Below are 25,031 nucleotides of genomic sequence, written 5' to 3'. Positions count from 1 at the left end.
GATGTGTTAGGTTAAAGCATAACTCCAGGCACAGACATGTTTATAATTGTTTTAAGTGGGGAAAAAAAGTTTCCTGTGCTGATGTGTATTGAGCAAATCATAGCTGTTCACTGTAAAATCAACTTCTTTCTTCATGCTGGACAGTCCAGCTAGCTATATGTACTTCCAACTCTCATACAGGGAATTGATAGTTTAGTTTATACACACTTCCTCTCCCCTTGTTCATTCATAGAAGGCCTTGTATTCTCCATGCAGCACCAGTGGTAGATGTGTGTGTGCGCATCCACCTCTGAGATGCGTGCAGGAAGCCCATAGAAGTAAATGCACACACAGCGGCCACACAGACAATCACCCGTCTGAATGAGCCCTAAAGCAGTTTTGGAGCGGAAATGCATCCTCAACAAATGCATGCTACATATGCCTAACTACTTAGCATAAAAGAGCTCCATAGTGGTTTGAATTCGTCAACTATGGGGATCTCTTATTTGTTGCCGTTGCTTTTAACTCATTCTTGATAAGCTGTTCACATGCAAGGCAATCGCAAATGGAACATTTTTGCAAAAGTACAGTGAGCTCAAAGACAACACTGTAAACATTATCAGGTTTTTGCAGATGTGAAATTCTTTGGAAATAGCTTCATATTTACAAGAACAGAGGCATATTTTATCTTTACATCTGCTAATGCTTCATTTTCACCAACACACTGCATCAGATTCAGATGTATTTACATGTGGTAATAAATCAAACAGCTCTGGGAAATGGATAAGAAATTATGGTTTTCATCAAAATGTGTTATTCAACAAAAAAAAAAAAAAGGCAGTAAAAAGTAATTTTCTGCGAAAATTCTGAGTATTTTATTTTTATACAATTTACCAGTACTGCAACAGCATATTCATATAGCTCTGCACCCTTCCTTGTTTTATACTGAAGAGTCACAAAGTATATATGAAATCAACTCATTTTTAATGAAAATAAAAATCATGCATAATGCTGACTAAAGTAGTCTAACACTGTAGAATCCTCTGGTGTAGAAATGAAAGTACAGTAGATGACACTTTCAGTTGACTGTTCTGATGTGGACTTCATAGGCATTTTTGTTTATTTCTGTGAGATGTACATAACTGTATCAATCTAGGTACATATATTACTTGAACAACTTCCATTTTATATTGACAATGAATACAGATGGACTTTGTAGAAGGTAAAGCACTGCACAATTAAACAAAGCTTTAAACACTGCAACATATTGGATACCCATCACCAGCAAAATAAGTTCAGCTGTTGACCATAGTATAATATGGACTGAAGAGGCACTTGGATTATAAAACTTGTTGGTTCACACATTGTCAGGAACATCCAAGCCAGAATGAGTTAGAAGTTCTCCATCCCACAGACCAAACGCAGGCAACACTGGACCTCGAAACGCAGCATTGAGAGTGTGGATAAGGGAACCCTTATCAGAGTCCACAAGGCTTAGCTTCCCATTATCATAGTCCAGCAGGAGTCCCACTTTGCTAGGATGGCCAATATTGGTGATGGGGATGGTTTTATTTGCCACCATACCATGCCATTTTTTATGGCTGTAGGCAAACACCCAAGAACGGCTGCTGACTCCAATGCATTCATCCCTAGACATATCTGCATCTGCGACACCTAAGCGGAATTCATTGGACTTCTTCACTGTCACCTCCCAGTAATGGCGACCGCTTGATATTGAAGTGTCCCCCAGCACTACAGCCCATTCTCGAAAACGCTCAGGGTTCTGTGGGATTTTGGATGGGTCAATACCTAGTATGCGATAGATTACCCCTGTGTCCTTCTTGAACAGGTCCAGGCTACTGTGGGATGTTTTCTCATCGAGTTTAAATGTCACATCTGTAATAAAACCAGCAAATTAATTTAATCTACTTTAAAAATATGGCAAGGTACTCATGGACGGTTAATTCAATTACTTATCAAATAACTAAAGAGTTTTACTGGGATCTGTCAAGTAGTTTAGACATATTCTAATTGCTTTCTTAACAGATGTTCCACATGCTGGAAAAATGCTCAGATTTAGGGCCTGTTCACACTAGAATTCTACATGCAGTTCCAAGTGTGAATGGGCCCTTTAAGTAAGTAAAACCAAAAGGCAAACATTTTTTTTCCTTAGTTTTTTGATAGAGTAAATATTATTATTATACAGTATTTATACAGTGCCAACAGTTTGCTCAGTGCTGCACATTACAATGGGAGACAGTACACGAGACAGTACAGTAACAATACACGAGGGGTTCGAGGGCCCTGCTCCTTGGAGCTTACAATCTAGGAGGGAGGGAATAGTGGTACAGGAGGAATAGCTGTGGGGGATGGAGTGGTAGGAAGAGTGGAGGAGATCGGCAATTAGCTGAGGGTGGGGTAGGCTTCCCTGAAGAGATGGGTTTTCAGGGTGCGCCTAAAAGGTGAGAAAAGTAGGTGATAGTCTGATGGATTGGGGTAGGGAGTTCCAGCGGACGGGGGAGGCCCTGGAGAAGTCCTGGAGATGGGCATGGGAGGAGGAGATCAGGGAACTAGAGAGTAGGAGGTCTTTTGAGGAGCGGAGAGTACGTTTTGGGTGGTATTTGGATATCAAATCGGTGATGTAGTTTGGGGCAGTGTTATGAACAGCTTTGTACGTCAATGTTATCATTTTGAATTTTATCCGTTGGGCAATCGGAAGCCAGTGAAGGGATTGGTAGAGGGGGGTGGCGGATACGGAGCGGTTAGTAAGGTAGAGGAGCATGGCCGCAGTATTCAGGATAGACTGAAGCGGGGATAGCCTGTGGTGAGGTAAGCCGGTGAGGAGGAAGTTACAGTAGTCAAGTCGTGATATAATAAGGGAGTGAATGAGTTGCTTAATACTCTCCGGGGTTAGGAACGGACGTATTTTGGAATATGGATTAGAACACCCAATATCAGTGAATGTGTACGTAAAAGAAATTCCCAAATTTTGAGTTGTTTTCAGAAAAGTAATAGAGGGGACATCTTCCAAAGGGGACACTAGTTCTGGTGATGTGGGGGTCCCTCAGGGATTCCCTTAATTTGTAGGGATTCCTCTCACTTCCCAATTTGGCTATGGGACAGAAATTGAAGGTACATCTACCCAATCGGACACACATGGCAAAAAGAAACCTTACAGTGGTTATAACCCTCCCTTACTCTATCCAAAATGGAAAAAAAAAAGTTTTACCTTTAGTTCTACTTTAATTTGGTAACAACTTGCTAAGCACTTGGAAAATGATACAGTACTTCAAGTAATTACAAGAATGGCAGAGTGGCAGATATCTTCTTGGAGGTTTCTCATTTTTAGATAGTCATTGAGATGCCTTCTGCAGCATTCATTCATTCAGGTGTACCATATCATTTATTTACCCTTAAAAATCCTGCTGTACCACGTGTATCAGACCAGTGACCCAGAAAGAACTGAAACCGGGGGTTGTATTGAAAGCCAGGCAATTTCCATTTTCAGGAGGGAACAGCAATAGCAGCTGGCAGTGTCAGCTTTTATTTACCTTTAATTTGTTATATGCATATCTGAGCTACCAACCATTTCTCTACTGGAGCATTTTGTTACATTTTTTTCAGATACATGTTAAAAATCTGTATTTTTTGGTTAAACAATTCTTAAAGCCCAACACGTCAAGCTCAGATGTGCAGAGGAGTCTGTACAGCCAATGAATATCCATTTACGTATACAGTGCCTCGACAGTATTCATACCCCTTGAAATTTCCACATTTTGTCATGTTACAACCAAAAACATAAAATGTATTTTATATGATAGACCAACACAAAGTGGCACATAATTGTGAAGTGAAAGGAAAATGCTAAATGGTTTTCAATATTTTTTACAAATAAATATCTGAAAAGTGTGGCGTGCATTTCTATTCAAAAAATATGTGTGTGTAACTTGCGAGCCACTAAATTATTCCTCTGGATCGCTAAAATTTATCACATACTCAAACTGTGTAAAAAAGACCATATAACTAGAAAATGTGGCGCTCCCAATCTCTAACAAACTTATAAATTAGTGACTTCAAATTATATATCCATGAAAAACAAACAATATACTATACATAAATAAATATCAATAAATGAATATAAATGTGATGTGAATCAAAAAGAAAAAACAAAACAAAAAAAAACAGTCCCATTACTCAAATAATAGTCCAAAAAAGGGATTTGTGATGACGTGATCCAAACACACCAATTGTGACTTTTCGTGAATCCTTAAATCATTAAAGATGTGCGGATCTCTCCCTCCTTCAGATGCTCAGGATCTCGTGTATACTCGCCGTATGCTCTATGGTGCCGAGTGACATCGTAGCCCCACCCCTACGCATTACGCCATAGGTCACGTGGCTTCATCAGGGGGTTGTAATTGTACAGTCACTGCACTCAAACAGCTTTATATATCCCATCACCGCCATTTTCCCAGAGAGCATAGGACGAGTATACACGCTGTGCGGGGCACACACAGGCAAAGGATTTTTTAATACCAAAGCGCTTTTTAATTTTATTCAATGTGAGTGCATATATTGAGCATTTAAATAAAGGCAAGTCTTATAAGGATAAAGCACTATGTCCACATTTCTTTTTTGCTTCATGACACTGACAAACATCTAAGGGGAGTGAGCAGGAGATCCTGAGCAGCTGGAGGGAGAGATCCCTGCAGGGATAACGAGTGTATAAGGAGAGAAGCATTGTGGAGTACATAGGAGGTATCCAACATCCATTCCATGCTGCAGCAAATTCTAGCAGGTTCCATGTATGTGAACAAAAAGTGTATTAAGCCTGTTAGGCTTGTAAGGAGGTGAGCGCACATTTTTAATGATTTAAGGATTCACGAAAAGTCACAATTGGTGTGTTTGGACCACGTCATCACAAATCCCTTTTTGGGACTATTATTTGAGTAATGGGACTGTTTTTTTATTTGATTTGATTCACATCACATTTAACTTGATATTCATTTATTTATGTATGTTTTTTATGCATTTCTATTCTGCCACCTCTACTCAAACTCCCCAACTAAAATATAGTGGATCCAATTGCCTTCAGAAGTCATCTAATTATTAAATAGAGTCCACTATGATGTAATTTAATCTCAGTATAAATATAGTTTTGTTAAGCCCTCAAAGGTTTGTTAAGATAACATTAGTAAACAAACAGCATCATGAAGGCCAAGGAACACACAAGACAGGTCAGGGATAAGGTTGTGGAGAAGTCTAAAACATGGTTATGATATAGATATATATCTATATAAAAAAAGATATTCAAAGCTTTGAACATCTCACGGAGCACTGTTCAATCCATCCTTCGAAAATGGAAAGTGTATGGCACAACTGCAAACCTATCGATATGGCCGGCCACCTAAACTGACAGGCCAGGGCAAGGACAGTATTAATCAGAGAAGCAGCCAAGAGGCCCATGGTAACTCTGGAGGAGCTGCAGAGATCCACAGCTTAGGTGGGATAATCTGTCTACAGGACAACTATTAGTTGTGCACTCCACAAATCTGGCCTTTATGGAAGAGTGGCAAGAAGAAAGCCATTGTTGAAAGAAAGCCATAAGAAGTCCGGTTTGCAGTTTGCAAGAAGCCATTTGGGGGGGCACAGCAAACATGTGGAAGAAGGTGCACTGGTCAGATGACTTTTTGGCCTATCTCCACTGTGAAACATAGTGGTGGCAGCATCATGTTGTGGGGATGCTTTTCTTCATCAGGGACAGGGAAGCTGGTCAGAGTTGATGGGAACATGGATGGAGTCAAATACAGGGCAATCTTAGAAGAAAACATGTTAGAGTCTGCAGCAGACTTGAGACTGGGGTGGAGGTTCATCTTCCAGCAGGACAACAACCCTAAACATACAGCCAGAGCTACAATGGAATTGTTTAGATTAAAGTACATTCATGTGTTAGAATAGCCCAGTCAAAATCCAGACCTAAATCCAACTGAGAATCTGTGGGAAGACTTGAAAATTGCTGTTCACAGATGCTCTCCATCCAATCTGACAGAGCTTGAGCTATTTTGCAATGAAGAATGGGCAAACATTTCACTCTCTAGATGTGCAAAGCTGGTAAAGACATACCCAAAAATGAATCACGGCTGTGATTGCAGCAAAAGGTGGTTCTACAAAGTATTGACTCAGGGGGGCTGAACACAAATGCATGCCACACTAATTCCCATATTTGTAAAAAATTTTGAAAACCATTTATCATTTTCCTTCCACTTTGTGTTGATCTATTTTTGGTTGTAACATGAAAAATGTCAAGGGGTATGAATACTTTTTCAAGGCACTGAATAGGCTGCCTGCACGCAGCTCAGCGAAAGTACAAAAAGATAAACCATGCTAGATGTACAGAGCTAAGCATCTGTATGAATGAACCTTACAGGTAAACGGCATGGAAAACAACATTAAATTCACATATCCTATGATTTTTTTGTTACAACACATTGGTCTTTCCCTTGTGATATCCTACCTCCAGCACACACACAGGTCTTTCCCCAATGATATCCCACCTGCAGCAAGCGCGCGCGCACGCACGCACACACACACCTTTCCCCAATGATATCCCACCTCCAGTACACACACACATTGGTCTTTCCCCAATGATATCCCACCTGCAGCAAGCCTGCGCACACACACACACACACCTACCTTTCCCCAATGATATCCCACCTCCAGTACACACACACACCTTTCCCCAATGATATCCCACCTCCAGTACACACACATTGGTCTTTCCCCAATGATATCCCACCTCCAGTACACACACATTGGTCTCTCCCCAGCGATTTCCCACTCCTGCCAATATTGCCCACTTTCATACCCTCTATACTTTTCTCCTGCACATACGGCCAGTGTCATACCCTTTGTACTGCTTTCCTACACATACTGCCCGCTGTCATACCGTCCTGTCTTGCACATACTGCCCGCTGTCATACCCTCCTGTCTTGCACATACTGCCCGCTGCCATACCCTCCTGTCTTGCACATACTGCCAGCTGCCATACCCTCCTGTCTTGCACATACTGCCCGCTGTCATACCGTCCTGTCTTGCACATACTGCCCGCTGCCATACCCTCCTGTCTTGCACATACTGCCCGCTGTCATACCCTCCTGTCTTGCACATACTGCCCGCTGTCATACCCTCCTGTCTTGCACATACTGCCCGCTGTCATACCCTCCTGTCTTGCACATACTGCCCGCTGTCATACCCTCCTGTCTTGCACATACTGCCAGCTGTCATACCCTCCTGTCTTGCACATACTGCCCGCTGTCATACTCTCCAAGCTCTACTCCACTCCTGCAAATACTGCCCAATATCATAACCTTCCCACTTCTCTCCTGCATATACTTTCAGCTGTCATACAATCCTCACTTCTCTCCTGCATATATTGCTCATTGTCATACCCTAGTAATTCTTCTCCTCCAAATGTTGCCTGTTGATATATCCTCCTTACTCCTCTCCTACAAATACTGCCTGCTGTCTTATCCTCCTCACTCCTCTCCTTCACATACTGCCAATCATCATACCCTCTGCACTCCCTCCCTGTATGTTTATCTGCTGTCATATCCTTCACACTTTCTCTTGCACATACTGCTTGCTGTTATACCCACTGCACTGTTATACCCACTGCACACTACTCTTACATATACTGCCCTCTGTCATGCCACTCTCTCTCCTCTCCTGCACTTACTACCTACTGTCATACCCTCCACTGCTCTCCTGCGCATACTGTTCATTGTCCTACCCATGACACTTCTCCTGCACACCTAGGACAGATGCTGCGTCTGTCCACCGCCAGCTCTGCAGTGAGAACTGACCAAACACTGCTGATCGCTCAGTTCTCCCCCTCCCCTCTGAGTAGAGAGCCATGACTGTCAGTCTCCAGCTCTCTGCTCTGCCCCGCCCCTCCAGCGCTCACTGGCCTGTGGAAAGGGCAGGAGGGCTGGCTCAGGTGTTCGAATGATAGCTGAAAGTCCAGGCTTTTGGGTGGATCCCGAACATATGGGAGGCATCCTTTTCAGAGCTTGGACAGGCTGAGTGACATCAGCTGACAATGGACTTCAGCCCACTGTTGGCTGAAGACGGGTCACGGGAGTGCAGAACAAACTGCACTCCTGTGACCTACAGGAGTACATCCAAAATAGCTTTGGCTATACCTCTCCTTTAACTGTCTATGGTCATACCCTCTACACTCCTCTCCTGCATAAACTGCCCGCTGTAATACCCTTCTACATATGTCACCCACTGTCATACCCTCCTCAACCTTCTACTGCACATATGGCCCACTGTCATACCCTCTGCACTGCCTTCCTGCCTTAATTGCCCACTGTCATACCCTCCACACTCCTCTACTGCATAAACTGCCCGTTGCGATACCCTTCTACATATGCCACCCACTATCATACTCTCCTCAAACATCTACACATATGGCCCACTGTCCTACCCTCTGATCTGCCTTCCTGCCTTAATTGCTCACTGTCATACCCTCCACACTCCTCTCCTGCATATACTGCCAGCTGTAATACCCTTCTACATATGTTTCCCACTGTCATACCCTCCACACTCCTCTACTGCATAAACTGCCCGTTGCGATACCCTTCTACATATGCCACCCACTATCATACTCTCCTCAAACATCTACACATATGGCCCACTGTAATACCCTCTGATTTGCCTTACTCCATTAACTGGCCCCTCTCATACCCTCCACACTCCTCTCCTGCATACATTGCCCTCTGTAATACACTTCTACATACAGTGGATATAAAAAGTCTACACACCCCTGTTAAAATGTCAGGTTTCTATGATGCAAAAAAAATGAGACAGATAAATAATTTCAGAACTTTTTCCACTTGTAATGTAACCTATAAATTGTACAACTCAGTTGAACAACAAACAAATCGCTTAGGTGGAGGGGAAGTAAAAATAAAAAAAACTAAAATAATATGGTTGCATAAGTTTGCATACCCTTAACCTCCCTAGCGGTCTGATTATGTCAGTATTTCTGTGCTCAAAGCAGTACTTTTTTGCATGAAAATATGTAGTTTTTTTATTGTAGGCCTGTAATTCTTAGGAATAACTCACTGAAATCTGTCCGAACAAGAGTCTAGTACACATCCCGGGTATGATAAAATTTTAAACAAGAAATCATAAGTTATAATATAATAATCATAAAAAAATAATACATTTAATTCAATAATGTAATCAAACCAAAAACACTGAAATTTTAAATAGAGCGCCAAGTTCGCACATCACTGAGCAAAGTCGCAAAATTGCTTTCAGTGTCTGTTGACGAATTTCCCCACGAATCATTATCACTCAATTCTGCAAGTGGTTCTAATTTACTCGCTGTTCTCTAGCTGGTCTAAAACTGCTTTTGACCTAAAAGGGACGCCATGGACGTTTCTCAGTTTCCAGGCAGAAAGAACAGTAAAAATGCAGGCAGGGCACGGGACAAAGCACTAGGGACAAAATGTATGTGAAATGGTTGATACAGTAATTTTTACTATGTGATTTTAATGTATTGAGTAAATGTCACCGGTTCCGTCCCCCATATGTCCCGATGCTCGCAGGGACCGGAAGACGGATGCCGGCATCGGCTGGAGATGGCAAGGGACGCTGCAGGGGGGACATCGCGGGAGCGAAGGATAAGGTAAGTGCAAGAGGGATCCCGGAGCAATGCTGCAGGGTAATCCCGAGTGTAGCTCGGAGTTACCGCTTCTGGTTCTGAAAATTAACCCCGAGCTACACTCGGGAATACTGCCGGGGGGGTTAAACTAATACTTTGTTGAAGCACCTTCTGATTTTATTCCAGCACTCAGTCTTTTTGGGTATGAGTCTATCAGCATGGCACATCTTGACTTGGCAATATTTGCCCACTCTTCCTTGCAAAAACACTCCAAATCGGTCAGATTGCGAGGACATCTCCTGTGCACAGCCCTCTTCAGATCACCCTACAGATTTTCGATCGGATTCAAGTCTGGGATCTGGTGGACCATTCGAAAATGTCAATCTTCTTCTGGTGAAGCCATTCCTTGATTTGGAGGTTTGCTTTGGGTTGCTGTTATGCTGAAAGATGAAGTTCCTTTTCATGTTCAGCTTTCTAGCAGAAACCTGAAGGTTTTGTGCCAATATTGACTGGTATTTGGAACTGTTCATAATTCCCTCTACCTTGACTAAGGCCCCAGTTCCAGCTAAAGAAAAACAGCCCCAAAGCATGATGCTGCCACCACCATGCTTCACTGTAGGTATGGTGTTCTTTTGGTGATGTGCAGTGTTGTTTTTGCACCAAATATATATCTTTTGGAATTATGGTCAAAAAGTTCAACCTTGGTTTCATCAGACCATAACACATTTTCCCACATGCTTTTGGGAGACTTCAGATGTTTTTTTGCAAAATTTAGCCGGGCTTCGATTTTTTTCTTCGTAAGAAAAGGCTTCATACTTGCCACTCTACCCCACAGCCCAGACATATGAAGAATACAGGAGATTATTGCCACATGTACCACACAGCCAGTACTTGCCAGATATACCTGCAACTCCTTTAATGTTGCTGTGAGCCTCTTGGCAGCCTCCCAGACCAGTTTTCTTCTCGTCTTTTCATCAATTTTGGAGGGACGTCCAGTTCTTGGCAATGTCACTGTTGCGCCATATTTTCTCCACTTGATGACTGTCTTCCATGGTATATCTAATGCCTTGGAAATTCTTTTGGACCCTTCTCCTGACTGATAACTTTTAACAATGAGATCCCTCTGATGCTCTGGAAGCTCTCTGCGGAACATGGCTTTTGCTGCAGGATGTGACTATGAAAATATCAAGAAAGACCTACTAGAACAACTGAACTTTATTTGGGGTTAATCAGAGGCACTTTAAAATGATGACAGGTATGTACCGACTCCTATTTAGCATTATTTTGAATGTGATTGCTCAATTCTGAACACAGCTACATCCCCAGTTATAAGAGGGGTGTGCACACTTATGCAACAACATTATTTCAGGTTTTTTACGCTTACTTGCCCCCTAAAAATATTTCAGCGTGTTTTTCAATTGATTAAATATTATAACCTTTTTGTGATAGAATTACATAAACATAACAATATTCAAATTACATAATAATATCATAAATACTCAAAAGAAAAACAAAAAAAAAAGTCCAATAAAAAAAGTCTCAATAAAAAAGTGTCTCAATAAAAAACAATAATGTCAAAAAAAAAAAAAAGTCCCAAATTTTCAAACTTTATCATCCAGTAGGAAGAAATACCATTTCATCCCGTGGTACCTCAAAAAAAATATAAAATGAATAATCTAGTGCATTACCTTTGTAAACAATATATATTCACTCAGTGCAAAAACACAAAAATTGTGCAAAAACTATATATATATATATATATATATATATATATCTCGTGCATATATGGATTAGCTGTGACCACTCCGTGAACACTGCAACCCTGTGTATCCACCAACACCAATAGTATTACATACTATTACCCTCTGTATCAATATAATCAGCATCCAATCAGAGATCTTCTATTTTCTCTCCAAAGAAATTTTTCCAAGGTCCTCAAAAGACAAGAAGGGTCTCAAGGCTCATGTTCAAGGTATAGGTAAAAAGATTTTAATAGCCACTTACATTAAAATTCCACATATCCAGCTCCTAACATGGTTCCTATGCGAGTTCTGCCAAACAAATGCAATAGGCCATGTGTAAACAACCCACAAAATGGCCGCGGCGACACTTCAGGTCTGCGTGCGTGCGTCTCGTCAGACGAAGTCCGGAAGTGACGAAACGCGTTAGAAGTGTGACGTCGAGACGCACGCACGCAGACCGGAAGTGTCGCCGCGGCCATTTTGTGGGTTGTTTACACATGGCCTATTGCATTTGTTTGGCAGAACTCGCATAGGAACCATGTTAGGAGCTGGATATGTGGAATTTTAATGTAAGTGGCTATTAAAATCTTTTTACCTATACCTTGAACATGAGCCTTGAGACCCTTCTTGTCTTTTGAGGACCTTGGAAAAATTTCTTTGGAGAGAAAATAGAAGATCTCCGATTGGATGCTGATTATATTGATACAGAGGGTAATAGTATGTAATACTATTGGTGTTGGTGGATACACAGGGTTGCAGTGTTCACGGAGTGGTCACAGTTAATCCATATATGCACGAGATATATATATATATATATATATATATATATATAGTTTTTGCACAATTTTTGTGTTTTTGCACTGAGTGAATATATATTGTTTACAAAGGTAATGCACTAGATTATTCATTTTATATTTTTTTTGAGGTACCACGGGATGAAATGGGATTTCTTCCTACTGGATGATAAAGTTTGAAAATTTGGGACTTTTTTTTTTTTTTTTTGGACATTATTGTTTTTTATTGAGACACTTTTTTATTGAGACACTTTTTTATTGGACTTTTTTTTTTGTTTTTCTTTTGAGTATTTATGATATTATTATGTAATTTGAATATTGTTATGTTTATGTAATTCTATCACAAAAAGGTTATAATATTTAATTATTGCACTTTCTGGGGAGAAAGTATGACTTTTTGAGGAATTTTGGGGTGGAGGTGGTTATACACTTATTTATTTGTTTTTCAATTGAGTTGTACAGTTTATAGGTCACATTAAAAGGTGGAAAAAGTTCTGAAATGATTTATCTTTGTCTCATTTTTTTTACATCACAGAAACCTGATAATTTAACAGGGGTGTGTAGACTTTTTATATCCACTGTATGCCGCTCACTCTCATACCCTCTACACTCCTTTCCCGCATATACTGCCCTCTGTAATACCCATCTACATATGCTGCCCACCGTCATACCCTCCACGCTCCTATTCTGCATTTACTGCCCGCCGTCATACACTCCACGCTCCCCTCCTGCATTTACTGCCCACCGTCATACCCTCCACGCTCCTATTCTGCATTTACTGCCCGCCGTCATACACTCCACGCTCCCCTCCTGCATTTACTGCCCGCCGTCATACCCTCCACGCTCCCCTCCTGCATTTACTGCCCGCCGTCGTACCCTCCACACTCCCCTCCTGCATTTACTGTCAGCCGTTATATCCTGCACTCTCCCCTCCTGCATTTACTGCCCGCCGTCATACCCTCCACGCTCCCATTCTGCATTTACTGCCCGCCGTCATACCCTCCACGCTCCTCTCCCGCATACACTGCCCGCCGTCATACCCTCCACCCTCCTCTCCCGCATACACTGCCCGCCGTCATACCCTCCACGCTCCCCTCCCGCATACACTGCCCGCCGTCATACCCTCCACGCTCCCCTCCCGCATACACTGCCCGCCGTCATACCCTCCACGCTCCTCTCCCGCATACGCTGCCCGCCGTCATACCCTCCACGCTCATCTCCCGCATATGCTGCCCGCCATCATAACCTCCACGCTCATCTCCCGCATATGCTGCCCGCCGTCATACCCTCCACGCTCATCTCCCGCATATACTGCCCGCCGTCATACCCTCCACGCTCCTCTCCCGCATATGCTGCCCGCCGTCATACCCTCCACGCTCCCCTCCCGCATACACTGCCCGCCGTCATACCCTCCACGCTCCTCTCCCGCATACGCTGCCCGCCGTCATACCCTCCACGCTCATCTCCCGCATATGCTGCCCGCCGTCATAACCTCCACGCTCATCTCCCGCATATGCTGCCCGCCGTCATACCCTCCACGCTCCCCTCCCGCATATACTGCCCGCCGTCATACCCTCCACGCTCCCCTCTTGCATATACTGCCCGCCGTCATACCCTCCACGCTCCCCTCCCGCATATACTGCCCGCCGTCATATCCTCCACGCTCATCTCCCGTATATACTGCCCGCCGTCATACCCTCCACGCTCCCCTCCCGCATATACTGCCCGCCGTCATAACCTCCACGCTCATCTCCCGCATATGCTGGCCGCCGTCATACCCTCCTTGCTCCCCTCCCGCATATGCTGCCTGCCGTCATACCCTCCACGCTCCCCTCCCACATACACTGCCCGCCGTCATACCCTCCACGCTCATCTCCCGCATATGCTGCCCGCCGTCATACCCTCCACGCTCATCTCCCGCATACGCTGCCCGCCGTCATACCCTCCACGCTCATCTCCCGCATATACTGTCCGCCGTCATACCCTCCACGCTCATCTCCCGCATACGCTGCCCGCCGTCATAACCTCCACGCTCATCTCCCGCATATACTGCCCGCCGTCATACCCTCCACCCTCCTCTCCCGCATACACTGCCCGCCGTCATACCCTCCACGCTCCCCTCCCGCATACACTGCCCGCCGTCATACCCTCCACGCTCCTCTCCCGCATACGCTGCCCGCCGTCATACCCTCCACGCTCATCTCCCGCATATGCTGCCCGCCATCATAACCTCCACGCTCATCTCCCGCATATGCTGCCCGCCGTCATACCCTCCACGCTCATCTCCCGCATATACTGCCCGCCGTCATACCCTCCACGCTCCTCTCCCGCATACACTGCCCGCCGTCATACCCTCCACGCTCCCCTCCCGCATACACTGCCCGCCGTCATACCCTCCACGCTCCTCTCCCGCATACGCTGCCCGCCGTCATACCCTCCACGCTCATCTCCCGCATATGCTGCCCGCCGTCATAACCTCCACGCTCATCTCCCGCATATGCTGCCCGCCGTCATACCCTCCACGCTCCCCTCCCGCATATACTGCCCGCCGTCATACCCTCCACGCTCCCCTCTTGCATATACTGCCCGCCGTCATACCCTCCACGCTCCCCTCCCGCATATACTGCCCGCCGTCATATCCTCCACGCTCATCTCCCGTATATACTGCCCGCCGTCATACCCTCCACGCTCCCCTCCCGCATATACTGCCCGCCGTCATAACCTCCACGCTCATCTCCCGCATATGCTGGCCGCCGTCATACCCTCCTTGCTCCCCTCCCGCATATGCTGCCTGCCGTCATACCCTCCACGCTCCCCTCCCACATACACTGCCCGCCGTCATACCCTCCACGCTCATCTCCCGCATATGCTGCCCGCCGTCATACCCTCCACGCTCATCTCCCGCATACGCTGCCCGCCGTCATACCCTCCACGCTCATCTCCCGCATATACTGTCCGCCGTCATACCCTCCACGCTCATCTCCCGCATACGCTGCCCGCCGTCATAACCTCCACGCTCATCTCCCGCATATACTGTCCGCCGTCATACCCTCCACGCTCATCTCCCGCATATACTGTCCGCCGTCATACCCTCCACGCTCCTCTCCCGCATATACTGTCCGCCGTCATACCCTCCACGCTCCTCTCCCGCATATACTGTCCGCCGTCATACCCTCCACGCTCATCTCCCGCATATACTGTCCGCCGTCATACCCTCCACGCTCCTCTCCCGCATATACTGCCCGTCTTCATACCCTCATCTGCATATACTGGCCACGAAGACATTTCTCTAACACAGTTCTATCCCCCACTCATTCCTCTCTGGGGGGCTCACTTCTACATGTATGTCACAATAACAGAAGTGATGCTTGGAGGAATCAGGTGGGTCCCTTTCTAACTACACACACCAGCCCTATTCTTTTTTCCATTGTTTTAAGATTAAAGTCTAAAACGACAAACTATCTATACACTCCTATATACATAATGCGTTCTGCAAGTCACGTGGATAAACTAGTGACATGAAATAAGTAACAGCCGGAGCTCCCTCTCTGGATCCCAGGAACACCGGAATGTAGGGAGCGGGGCCTATGCAGTGACCTGTGGCTGAGCCCTGTGATCAAAGCGTTGTCCGCCCTATCAGCATCCCATCTATCAACAGCCACAAGCCGGCCGTCTCCGCTCTGTCCTCCTCCACCATTTGCCTCATCCCCTCTCCTCACCCCTCCTGTCACTGGCTGTGACGTAGCTCCTCTGCAGCCCGGTGACCCGCAAACATCTCAGCGCTCGGCTTCCCAACATCATTGCCCTCATGGGCGACGCCATCTTGGATTTGGGCGGCCTTTGCCTCTGCCTACTCTGATGGCGTTATTTACGTTCCCAAAGGGAGCAGGGGCGCCATTTTGGAAAAGGGAGAAAGGCTGGACACGTTGTTTTTAGTGTATATATATATGTGTGTGTATATAAGGCTGGGCGGGAGCTGGGCACGTTCTTTTTAGTGGAAGTATATATATGTGTATATATATATATATATATATATCTGTGTGTATATGTAATGTGTATGTATATATATCTATGTGTATATATATATATGTGTATATGTATATATATATATATTAGGTTTTTTTTTGGGATGCACATGAACTTTAATGGCATCCCAGTTTTAGTCCGTAGGGTTCAATCTTGAGTTGGTCCACCCTTTGCAGCTATAACAGCTTCAACTCTTCTGGGAAGGCTGTCCACAAGGTTTAGGAGTGTGTCTATGGGAATGTTTGACCATTCTTCCAGAAGCGCATTTGTGAGGTCAGGCACTGATGTCAGACGAAAAGTTCCGGCTCGCAGTCTTCGCTCTAATTCATCCCAAAGGTGTTCTATCGGGGTGCAGGCCAGTCAAGTTCCTCCACCCCAAACTTGTTCATCCATGTCTTTATGGACCTTGCTTTGTGCACTGTGCGCAGTCTTGTTGGAACAGAAAGGGGCCATCCCCAAACTGTTCCCACAAAGTTGGGAGCATGAAATTGTCCAAAATGTCTTGGTATGCTGACGCCTTAAGAGTTCCCTTCACTGGAACTAAGGGGCCTAGACCAACCCCTGAAAAACAACCCCACACCATAATCACCCCTCCACCAAACTATACACTTGGCACAATGCAGTCAGGCAAACACCATCCTTCTGGCAATCGCCAAACCCAGACATGTCCATCAGATTGCCAGACAGAGAAGAGTGATTCGTCACTCCAGAGAACACGTCTCCAATGCTCTAGAGTCCAGTGGCAGCATGCTTTACACCACTGCATCCGACACTTTTGCATTGCACTTGGTGATGTATGGCTTGGATGCAGCTGCTCGGCCATGGAAACCCATTCCATGAAGCTCTCTACGCACTGTTATTTTGCTAATCTGAATGCCACACAACGTTTGGAGGTCTTTAGCTTTTGACTCTGTAGACAGTTGGCGACTTATGCACACTGTGTGCTTCAGCATGCGCTGACCCCGCTCTGTCATTTTACATGGTCTACCACTGTTATAATACCACTAACAGTAGCAAGGACATTTCATGGATGGATTTATTGCACAGGTGCTAACCTATCACGGTACCACGCTTGAATTCACTGAGCTCCTGAGAGCGACCCATTCTTTCACAAATGTTTGTAGAAGCAGTCTGCATGCCTAGGTGCTTGATTTTATACACCCATGGAGGTGATTGGAACACCTGAATCCAGTGGTATGGAGGGGTGTCCCAATACTTTTAGCAATAAAGTGTATACACACACACAGACGGGTTAGAAAAAAATGGAAACACAACATGGTTTGCAAGTAACATGTTTTGCATTGACAGAAGAAGTGATGTAAAATTATTTTGCTTCCGCTGTGTGATGCGACACCTAGCTAACTGCCTCTTTCATCATTCACTGCATGCACCACTAGTGGTACGGAGTCATTTCATAGCTTACTGAGCTTCAAATAGAGCAAATTGCTGGTGCCCGCTTAGCTGGTGCCTCTGTGACTGAAATTGCCAATTTATTTGCTGTGTCACGAGGTACAGCATCACAGGTGCTATGATGGCATATACAGTTTATGGGAAAATGTCGTATGACAAGCATAAGCGCTGTTGACATGGTCAACTGACAGAAACAAAAGGACATTGCGCAGGACTGACCTGGAACTAAAAAACAACTGCTGCAAAAGTGACTGCAGAGTTTAATCTCAGTCTTCATGGGACTGAGATTGAGCTCTGCAGTCACTTTTGCAGTAGTTGTTTTCTTATTCCAGGTCACAGTCCTGCACAATGTCCTTTTGTCCCCACCTCCTGATATTGGAGAGAGGGATGTCCCTTAGCGCAGAATATTTCAGTGAAGGACACACATTTGCCACATACCCTGATCACACAAACTGAAATACATTAAAGTGTAACTAAAGGCAAAACTTGTTTTAATTTTTAATTTTGGATAGACAAGATGGATTACAACACCTGGTTTTCATTGCTGTCTGTGCTGTCCATTAGGGAGGTTCACCCTCTCTACTTGTCCTGTTTTTCATTATCAGAGAAAGTTAAAGAAAATCCCAAATGTTGGGCTGTCCCCAGAACAGGAATAGAGGGGATATGTCCATTGGGGACACTAGTTCTATTGACAGCTTCACTTTGGAAGGATTTCCTCTCACTTCCTGTTTTGGCAATGGTCGTGAGGTGAAGAGAAATCTCAATGGGACCAAATGGCAAAACAAAGTATACAGAAGTTATAATCCTCCCTTCTTCTATCCAAGATGAAATAAGTGCCTTAAGTTCTACTTTAACCACTTGCCCTCCAGAGGATTTACCCCCCTTCCTGACCAGGCCATTTTTTGTGATACAGCACTGAGTTACTTTAACTGACAATTGTCAACAGTCATGTAACGCTGTATACAAATGAAATTTATGTAATTTTTTTCCCCCACAAATAGAGCTTTCATTCGGTGGTATTTAATCACCTCTTTTTTATTATTTTTATTTTTTGCACTATAAAAAAAAAAAGACCAACAATTTTGAAAAAAAAAACAATATTTTTTACTTTTTGCTATAAAACATACCCAATAAAATAAAAATTTAAAATCACATTTCTTCAAACATTTAGGCCAGGGGTGGGCAACTGTGGCCCTCCAGTTGTGGAACTACAAGTCCCATCATGCCTCTGGGAGTCATGCATGTAACTGTCAGTTTTACAATGCCTCATGGGACTTGTAGTTCACCAACAGCTAAAGGGCCACAGTTGCCCACCCCTAATTTAGGTCAAAATGTATTCTGCTACATGTCTTTGCTAAAAATAAATCTCAATAATTGTATATTAATTGGTTTACATGAAAGATATAGCATCTACAAATGACGGTATATACACTCAGGTCCATAAATATTGGGACATCGACACAATTCTAACATTTGTGGCTCTATACACCACCACAATAGATTTGAAATGAAACAAACATGATGTGCTTTAACTGCAGACTGTCAGCTTTAATTTAATAGTATTTACATCTAAATCAGGTGAACGGTGTAGGAATTACAACAGTTTGCATATGTGCCTCCCACTTGTTAAGGGACTAAAAGTAATGGGACAATTGGCTTCTCAGCTGTTCCATGGCCAGGTGTGTGTTATTCCCTCATTATCCCAATTACAATGAGCAGATAAAAGGTCCAGAGTTCATTTCAAGTGTGCTATTTGCATTTGGAATCTGTTGCTGTCAACTCTCAAGATGAGATCCAAAGAGCTGTCACTATCAGTGAAGCAACCTATCATTAGGCTGAAAAAACAAAACAAACCCATCAGAGAGATAGCAAAAACATTAGGCGTGGCCAAAACAACTGTTTGGAACATTCTTAAAAAGAAGGAACGCACAGGTGAGCTCAGCAACACCAAAAGACCCAGAAGACCACGGAAAACAACTGTGGTGGATGACCGAAGAATTCTTTCCTTGGTGAAGAAAACACCCTTCACAACAGTTGGCCAGATCAAGAACACTCTCCAGGAGGTAGGTGTATGTGTGTCAAAGTCAACAATCAAGAGAAGACTTCACCAGAGGGAATACAGAGGGTTCACCACATGATGTAAACCATTTGTGAGCCTCAAAAACAGGAAGGCCAGATTAGAGTTTGCCAAACGACATCTAGAAAAGCCTTCACAGTTCTGGAACAACATCCTATGGACAGATGAGACCAAGATCAACTTGTACCAGAGTGATGGGAAGAGAAGAGTATGGAGAAGGAAAGGAACTGCTCATGATCCTAAGCATACCACCTCATCAGTGAAGCATGGTGGTGGTAGTGTCATGGCGTGGGCATGTATGGCTGCCAATGGAACTGGTTCTCTTGTATTTATTGATGATGTGACTGCTGAAAAAAGCAGCAGGATGAATTCTGAAGTGTTTTGGGCAATATTATCTGCTCATATTCAGCCAAATGCTTCAGAACTCATTGGACGCAGCTTCACAGTGCAGATGGACAATGACCCAAAGCATACTGCAAAAGCAAAGAAAGAGTTTTTTAAGGGAAAGAAGTGGAATGTTATGCAATGGCCAAGTCAATCACCTGACCTGAATCTGATTGAGCATGCATTTCACTTGCTGAAGACAAAACTGAAAGGAAAATGCCCCAAGAACAAGCAGGAACTGAAGACAGTTGCAGTAGAGGCCTGGCAGAGCATCACCAGGGATGAAACCCAGCGTCTGGTGATGTCTATGCGTTCCAGACTTCAGGCTGTAATTGACTGCAAAGGATTTGCAACCAAGTATTAAAAAGTGAAAGTTTGATTTATGATTATTATTCTGTCCATTACTTTTGGTCCCTTAACAAGTGAAAGGCACATATGCAAACTGTTGTAATTCCTACACCGTTCACCTGATTTGGATGTAAATACCCTCAAATTAAAGTTGACAGTCTGCAGTTAAAGCACATCTTGTTGGTTTCATTTCAAATCCATTATGGTGGTGTATAGAGCCAAAAATGTTAGAATTGCGTTGATGTCCCAATATTTTTGGACCTGACTGTATATTGATCACTTCCCCACAGTAATACTGTGGTCACAGTGTGTTATAAAAAAAAAATTGTAAAACAAATGTAATAATTTAATAAAAAAGGAAGATTTTTTTTTTCATACTGTCACCATTCAGTGTTTCTGGTCACCACTACACCAGTTATATGATGATGCTGTACTGCACTGGTGACAGCATGTAAAGGAAAAAAATTGTGAATTTTTCATGTTATTTCTTCATTTTCCAAAAACGATGACAAAAAATAACAGCTTCAAAAAACTCGCCATGCCTCTTACTAAATACCTCAGACTGTCTACTTTACAAAAAGGAGTAATTTGGGGGATATCTGTACTGTCCTGACATTTTTGGGCCTCAAGAAAGGATAGGCCATCAGTACATCAGGATTGATCGATTTTCAGATATATACCATAGTTTGTGGACTCTATAACTTTCCTACAGACTAAATAATACTCATATACTGATAATAATAATCATATACTGATTTGGGTTATTTTCACCAAAGAAATGAAGCAGTATAGATTTGGGCCTACATTTATGAAGAACAATTATTTATTTGCAAAAGTTTATAACAAAGAAAAACTAGTTTTTCTTTTCAAAATTTTCAATCTTTTTTAATTTATTTAGCAAAAAAAATAAAAAATACCACCAAAATAAAGCTCTAGTTGTGTGAACAAAATGATATAAATTTAGTTTGGGAAGTGTTGCATGACTGCGCAATTGTCATTCAAAGTGTGAGAGCACTGAAAATTGGCTTGTGCAGGAAGGGGGTAAAAGTGTCCTGTATTTAAGTTGTTAATAATGTGCTATTTAACTGTGGGATTACACGAAGCACAAAGCATGGGATCAAGACCTATTAAAGTGAAAATGCATTATTTTAACTGTGTCTAAGATATGAATTTAATGGCTTAACTAAACAGAAGTTTATGATCGTTCTGGGGTGTGCCGATCCTTACCTAGTTCTATTAGCTAGATTAATATTTTTTTAACAGCACGTGTGCCACATAATTAAGGCATGCTATGCCAGCAAATCCAGGTTTGCAAATGTGCCTACATTTACCTGAAGCTTATAAACAAGCCCACTAACCAGAAAAATGCTCTATGTTGAAAGTTTCTGTCTTGAATTTTATGAGATCTGCATTGTGGTAGACCATTTCTGACTGGTATCTGTCAAAAGATCGCTCAAATGAAACAGTAAAACTTAAAATATGAACAAGTTTAAAAAAAGAAAAATTACCTTCAGTCAAAAAAAATTAGAAAGGCCATGTTAATGGTTTGAATTACAAAAAAGGAAGGAAAGAAAAAAGTGGTGGAATATTATTGGGAAAAACAGCACAGTTATCATGGGTAGACAGTGGTAGAAAGGTGACCTTCAAGTCCAGCTTGGGAATGCGTTCCACAATTTCACATCTTTTTTTCAGATAGTTGTGGACTCCCTGGGGTTTGACCATTCTCTACTTTATGTCTATTTCAAAGACATTAAAAAACAGACTGCTTTCAAACTTTCTGATATATTACTGGGCAACGGTATTAGTCATGATGCAATGGTGGTTCTCTCAGCCTCGGGACAATGCGGTGGTGATTTTGGAGATGGAACTCAGTAACTTGGCTTTTAATGGCCCAACTACCAATCCCTCTGACACCCCCTCTATGCGGATGATCCTGAAGGTTTGGAAGCATGCTAGAGCCCAAAATGGGCAAAACAATGTTTACTCCTATACCCCACTATGGGGTAATCCTTCGCTTTCCCATTTGTTCACTGTTCTGGATACTGCTCTATGGGCTCGTTATGGTATTATGTTGCTGTGTCATATCATGCTGTGGGGCACCCTCCTGTCCTTTGACAAGCTTAAACAGTATGTTTAATCTGCCAGATTTAATATTTTCTCGATATCTACAGCTGCGACATGCAGTTGCTGCTCAATTTACATCTACACTTATGCTATGCTTTGATTCCTTAGAAAACTTGTCACTGCATGAGGATCTTCCTAAACCCTTGTCCTCCATCTCTTCCCAACTTTCTCCTCTGATCTCTCACTGATATTACATCTCTTTATGACAAGTGGCATAGGGACCTCCCATCCCTTTTGGAGGACGACTGGGAGGACTGCCTTTTACCATTGCCCCACTATGATCTCTGCTAGAGACTGGTTCATCCAACTAAAATTTATTCACAGGGTATACTACAAGCCTCAACAACTGGCTAGCAATCCTCCAGAAATCCATGCCTCTTCTGTTCCCAGTCAAGTGACCAAGTGCTGAAGTGCTAGTTACATGATCTCTGTTCAGATAGAGATGTCATGTAAGCTCCTACAGCTGAGATCATATGATCAATGCGTTGGCATAAGTTCAGGTGACTGGCTTTAAAGGAAATCCAAAGCACATTCTTCTGGAGGAAGAATTGTTGCAGCAATTCTTTACAATTAAAGGCTGACAGTACTTGTAAGCATTCATTCACAGGAAACTGTGAATGAATGAAGCAAGCACGTGGGTGGAGCCCTGCATGACTGTGTTATTTTTAAATAGTGACAGTGGGCACGGGGATAAGATACCCCGCTCTCTGTCACAGTGAAGGGGGAGAGGCTGCAGCTGCTGGAACATGTTAAATGTTTCACCCTAAAAATGGGTGGAACATGTAACATTTTCCAAGAGGTGAACTTATCCTTTAAGAAACTGCGTGGCAGTGAGAATTTCTGTATACCTTTCAGTGCAGGTTTCCTTGCACAAGAGCCGAATGACTGTAATGGAGACATAGCATTGCTGCAGGTCCACATTAATCTTAATGCAGTGTTCTAAACTGAAAAAAATAACTAGAAAAGCTACAATTTCCGGGGAAATTGTGTAAAGTGTTCTTGCCTCTACCAGTAGCCTGCAACTGGAATGGGCGGAGTAACTGGGTGTAGTGGCTTGAAAATGAGGGAGTGATGGCAGTTTAGAAATCATGTCCTGATTTTTCAGCTCACACTCTAGCTTTTGTCAGCTCCCACTCTAGTTTTGAACATTCTGCCATTCGTTCCTATGGGACCAGTTTCACCACAAAAACGCAGATATTTCGTGAACCATTCGGTGAAACGTTCCACAAAGTAATAGCACACCAATTGGGAACAATCGACACTTTTCGGTATATTACTGTCTATGTAGTGTAAAAACTGTGGGAGGAGTTAGGGGGGTAAATTTGGCTATAATAATAAGAATATATATGTGAGATAACAGTAAGTGGTCTTGCCATGCAAAAACACTTAAATACTGAAATACTCATTCTTCTCAACATCAGTCATGCAAATTCTCTATATTATTTTATTTTAACTGTGCAAGAATAAAAAAGGAGACTTATGTGTTGCTTTTTAATCTTCCTTTAGCCATTTTATGTATGATTTTGTACTAAAACTGGTCATGCCAAAGTACAGTATATGTGTTAGCGATGAACGATATTAGATTCCTCAGGCTTAGTATACCTTTAATAATTTTTTATTCTTTGTATGACACTCAGATTACAACTGAGTTTCCAGTTTTTGTGCTTTACTTACAATCGACATAAGTGACCAACAGAATAACACAGAGAGTGATCTGCTTATGTAGAAAGACTGATCAGGTACTAATAGTGCGTGCAATGTTAGGTTCAGTCCATGAATACAGCTCTATAATATATCCAGTTGTCTTCTGTTGTGATATATCAACCATGTGGCTATATATTGGCTGATCAGATACTAAAGAACAGCAAAACATTTTATGCAAAAGCAAAGTCATACAATCAAGCTGCAAACAAGTTCCTGTGTTCGAGGTGATTGTAACAGAGCCTGACACATCACAAAAATAAGGCAGAGTGTTTGCGAGCATGTTTTAACAGGAGTAGACTGACAGGGATTTTTTAGATAGGTTTAATGCTTATAACAGTTTTCTGATTGTTCTGGGTGTTTTCTATTAAAGAACCCAATGCATCAGCATTATAAGCACAGAGCATTGCTGAAATACAATTAGAACCCCCCCCCCAGCTCTGGTCACACTCCCTCCCTTTCGGTTACCCTCTATGCCAGAAGTGAATAATGGCCCACATGACAATAGCTTTTCTCGCTGTATGGCTCATCCTAATACTGGACCTGTTTTGTTTTGCTGATGCTTGTTGTTTGGCCTAAAGCTGCATTCACATTCTGTGACCTGGTCTACTTGACAAAGTGGAAAATAATATTGGGAATCTGATGCTCCAGAGTTTTTGGGTAATTATTATTATTAAGTTTAGTGTACTACAATTGTAATTATAAAGGGAATTGGAAAAGATGAAATGTATAATTTCCAAGGCGCCTTTAAAATTAACCTGAACCTGTACTGA

The 25,031-nt window shown here is 43.1% G+C and overlaps 1 protein-coding gene across 1 annotated transcript; it reads right to left on the bottom strand.

The window, feature by feature from the left end:
* Positions 1-830: 830 nt before the first annotated feature.
* Positions 831-16,056, bottom strand: SPRYD4 (SPRY domain containing 4). The gene is made up of 2 exons (XM_089680405.1): positions 15,908-16,056; positions 831-1,875 (listed from the first exon to the last, which is right to left on the bottom strand). The coding sequence occupies exons 1-2, from the start codon at positions 16,008-16,010 to the stop codon at positions 1,337-1,339; spliced, it is 642 nt and encodes a 213-aa protein (XP_089536531.1). The 5' UTR covers positions 16,011-16,056; the 3' UTR covers positions 831-1,336.
* Positions 16,057-25,031: the final 8,975 nt, after the last annotated feature.

Source organism: Staurois parvus, unplaced genomic scaffold, assembly GCF_062004578.1.
Source record: "Staurois parvus isolate SC_StPar_1 unplaced genomic scaffold, SC_StPar_1.0 ptg000017l, whole genome shotgun sequence".
Classification (NCBI taxonomy): domain Eukaryota; kingdom Metazoa; phylum Chordata; class Amphibia; order Anura; family Ranidae; genus Staurois; species Staurois parvus.
This window is presented reverse-complemented; position numbering and strand designations above follow the sequence as displayed.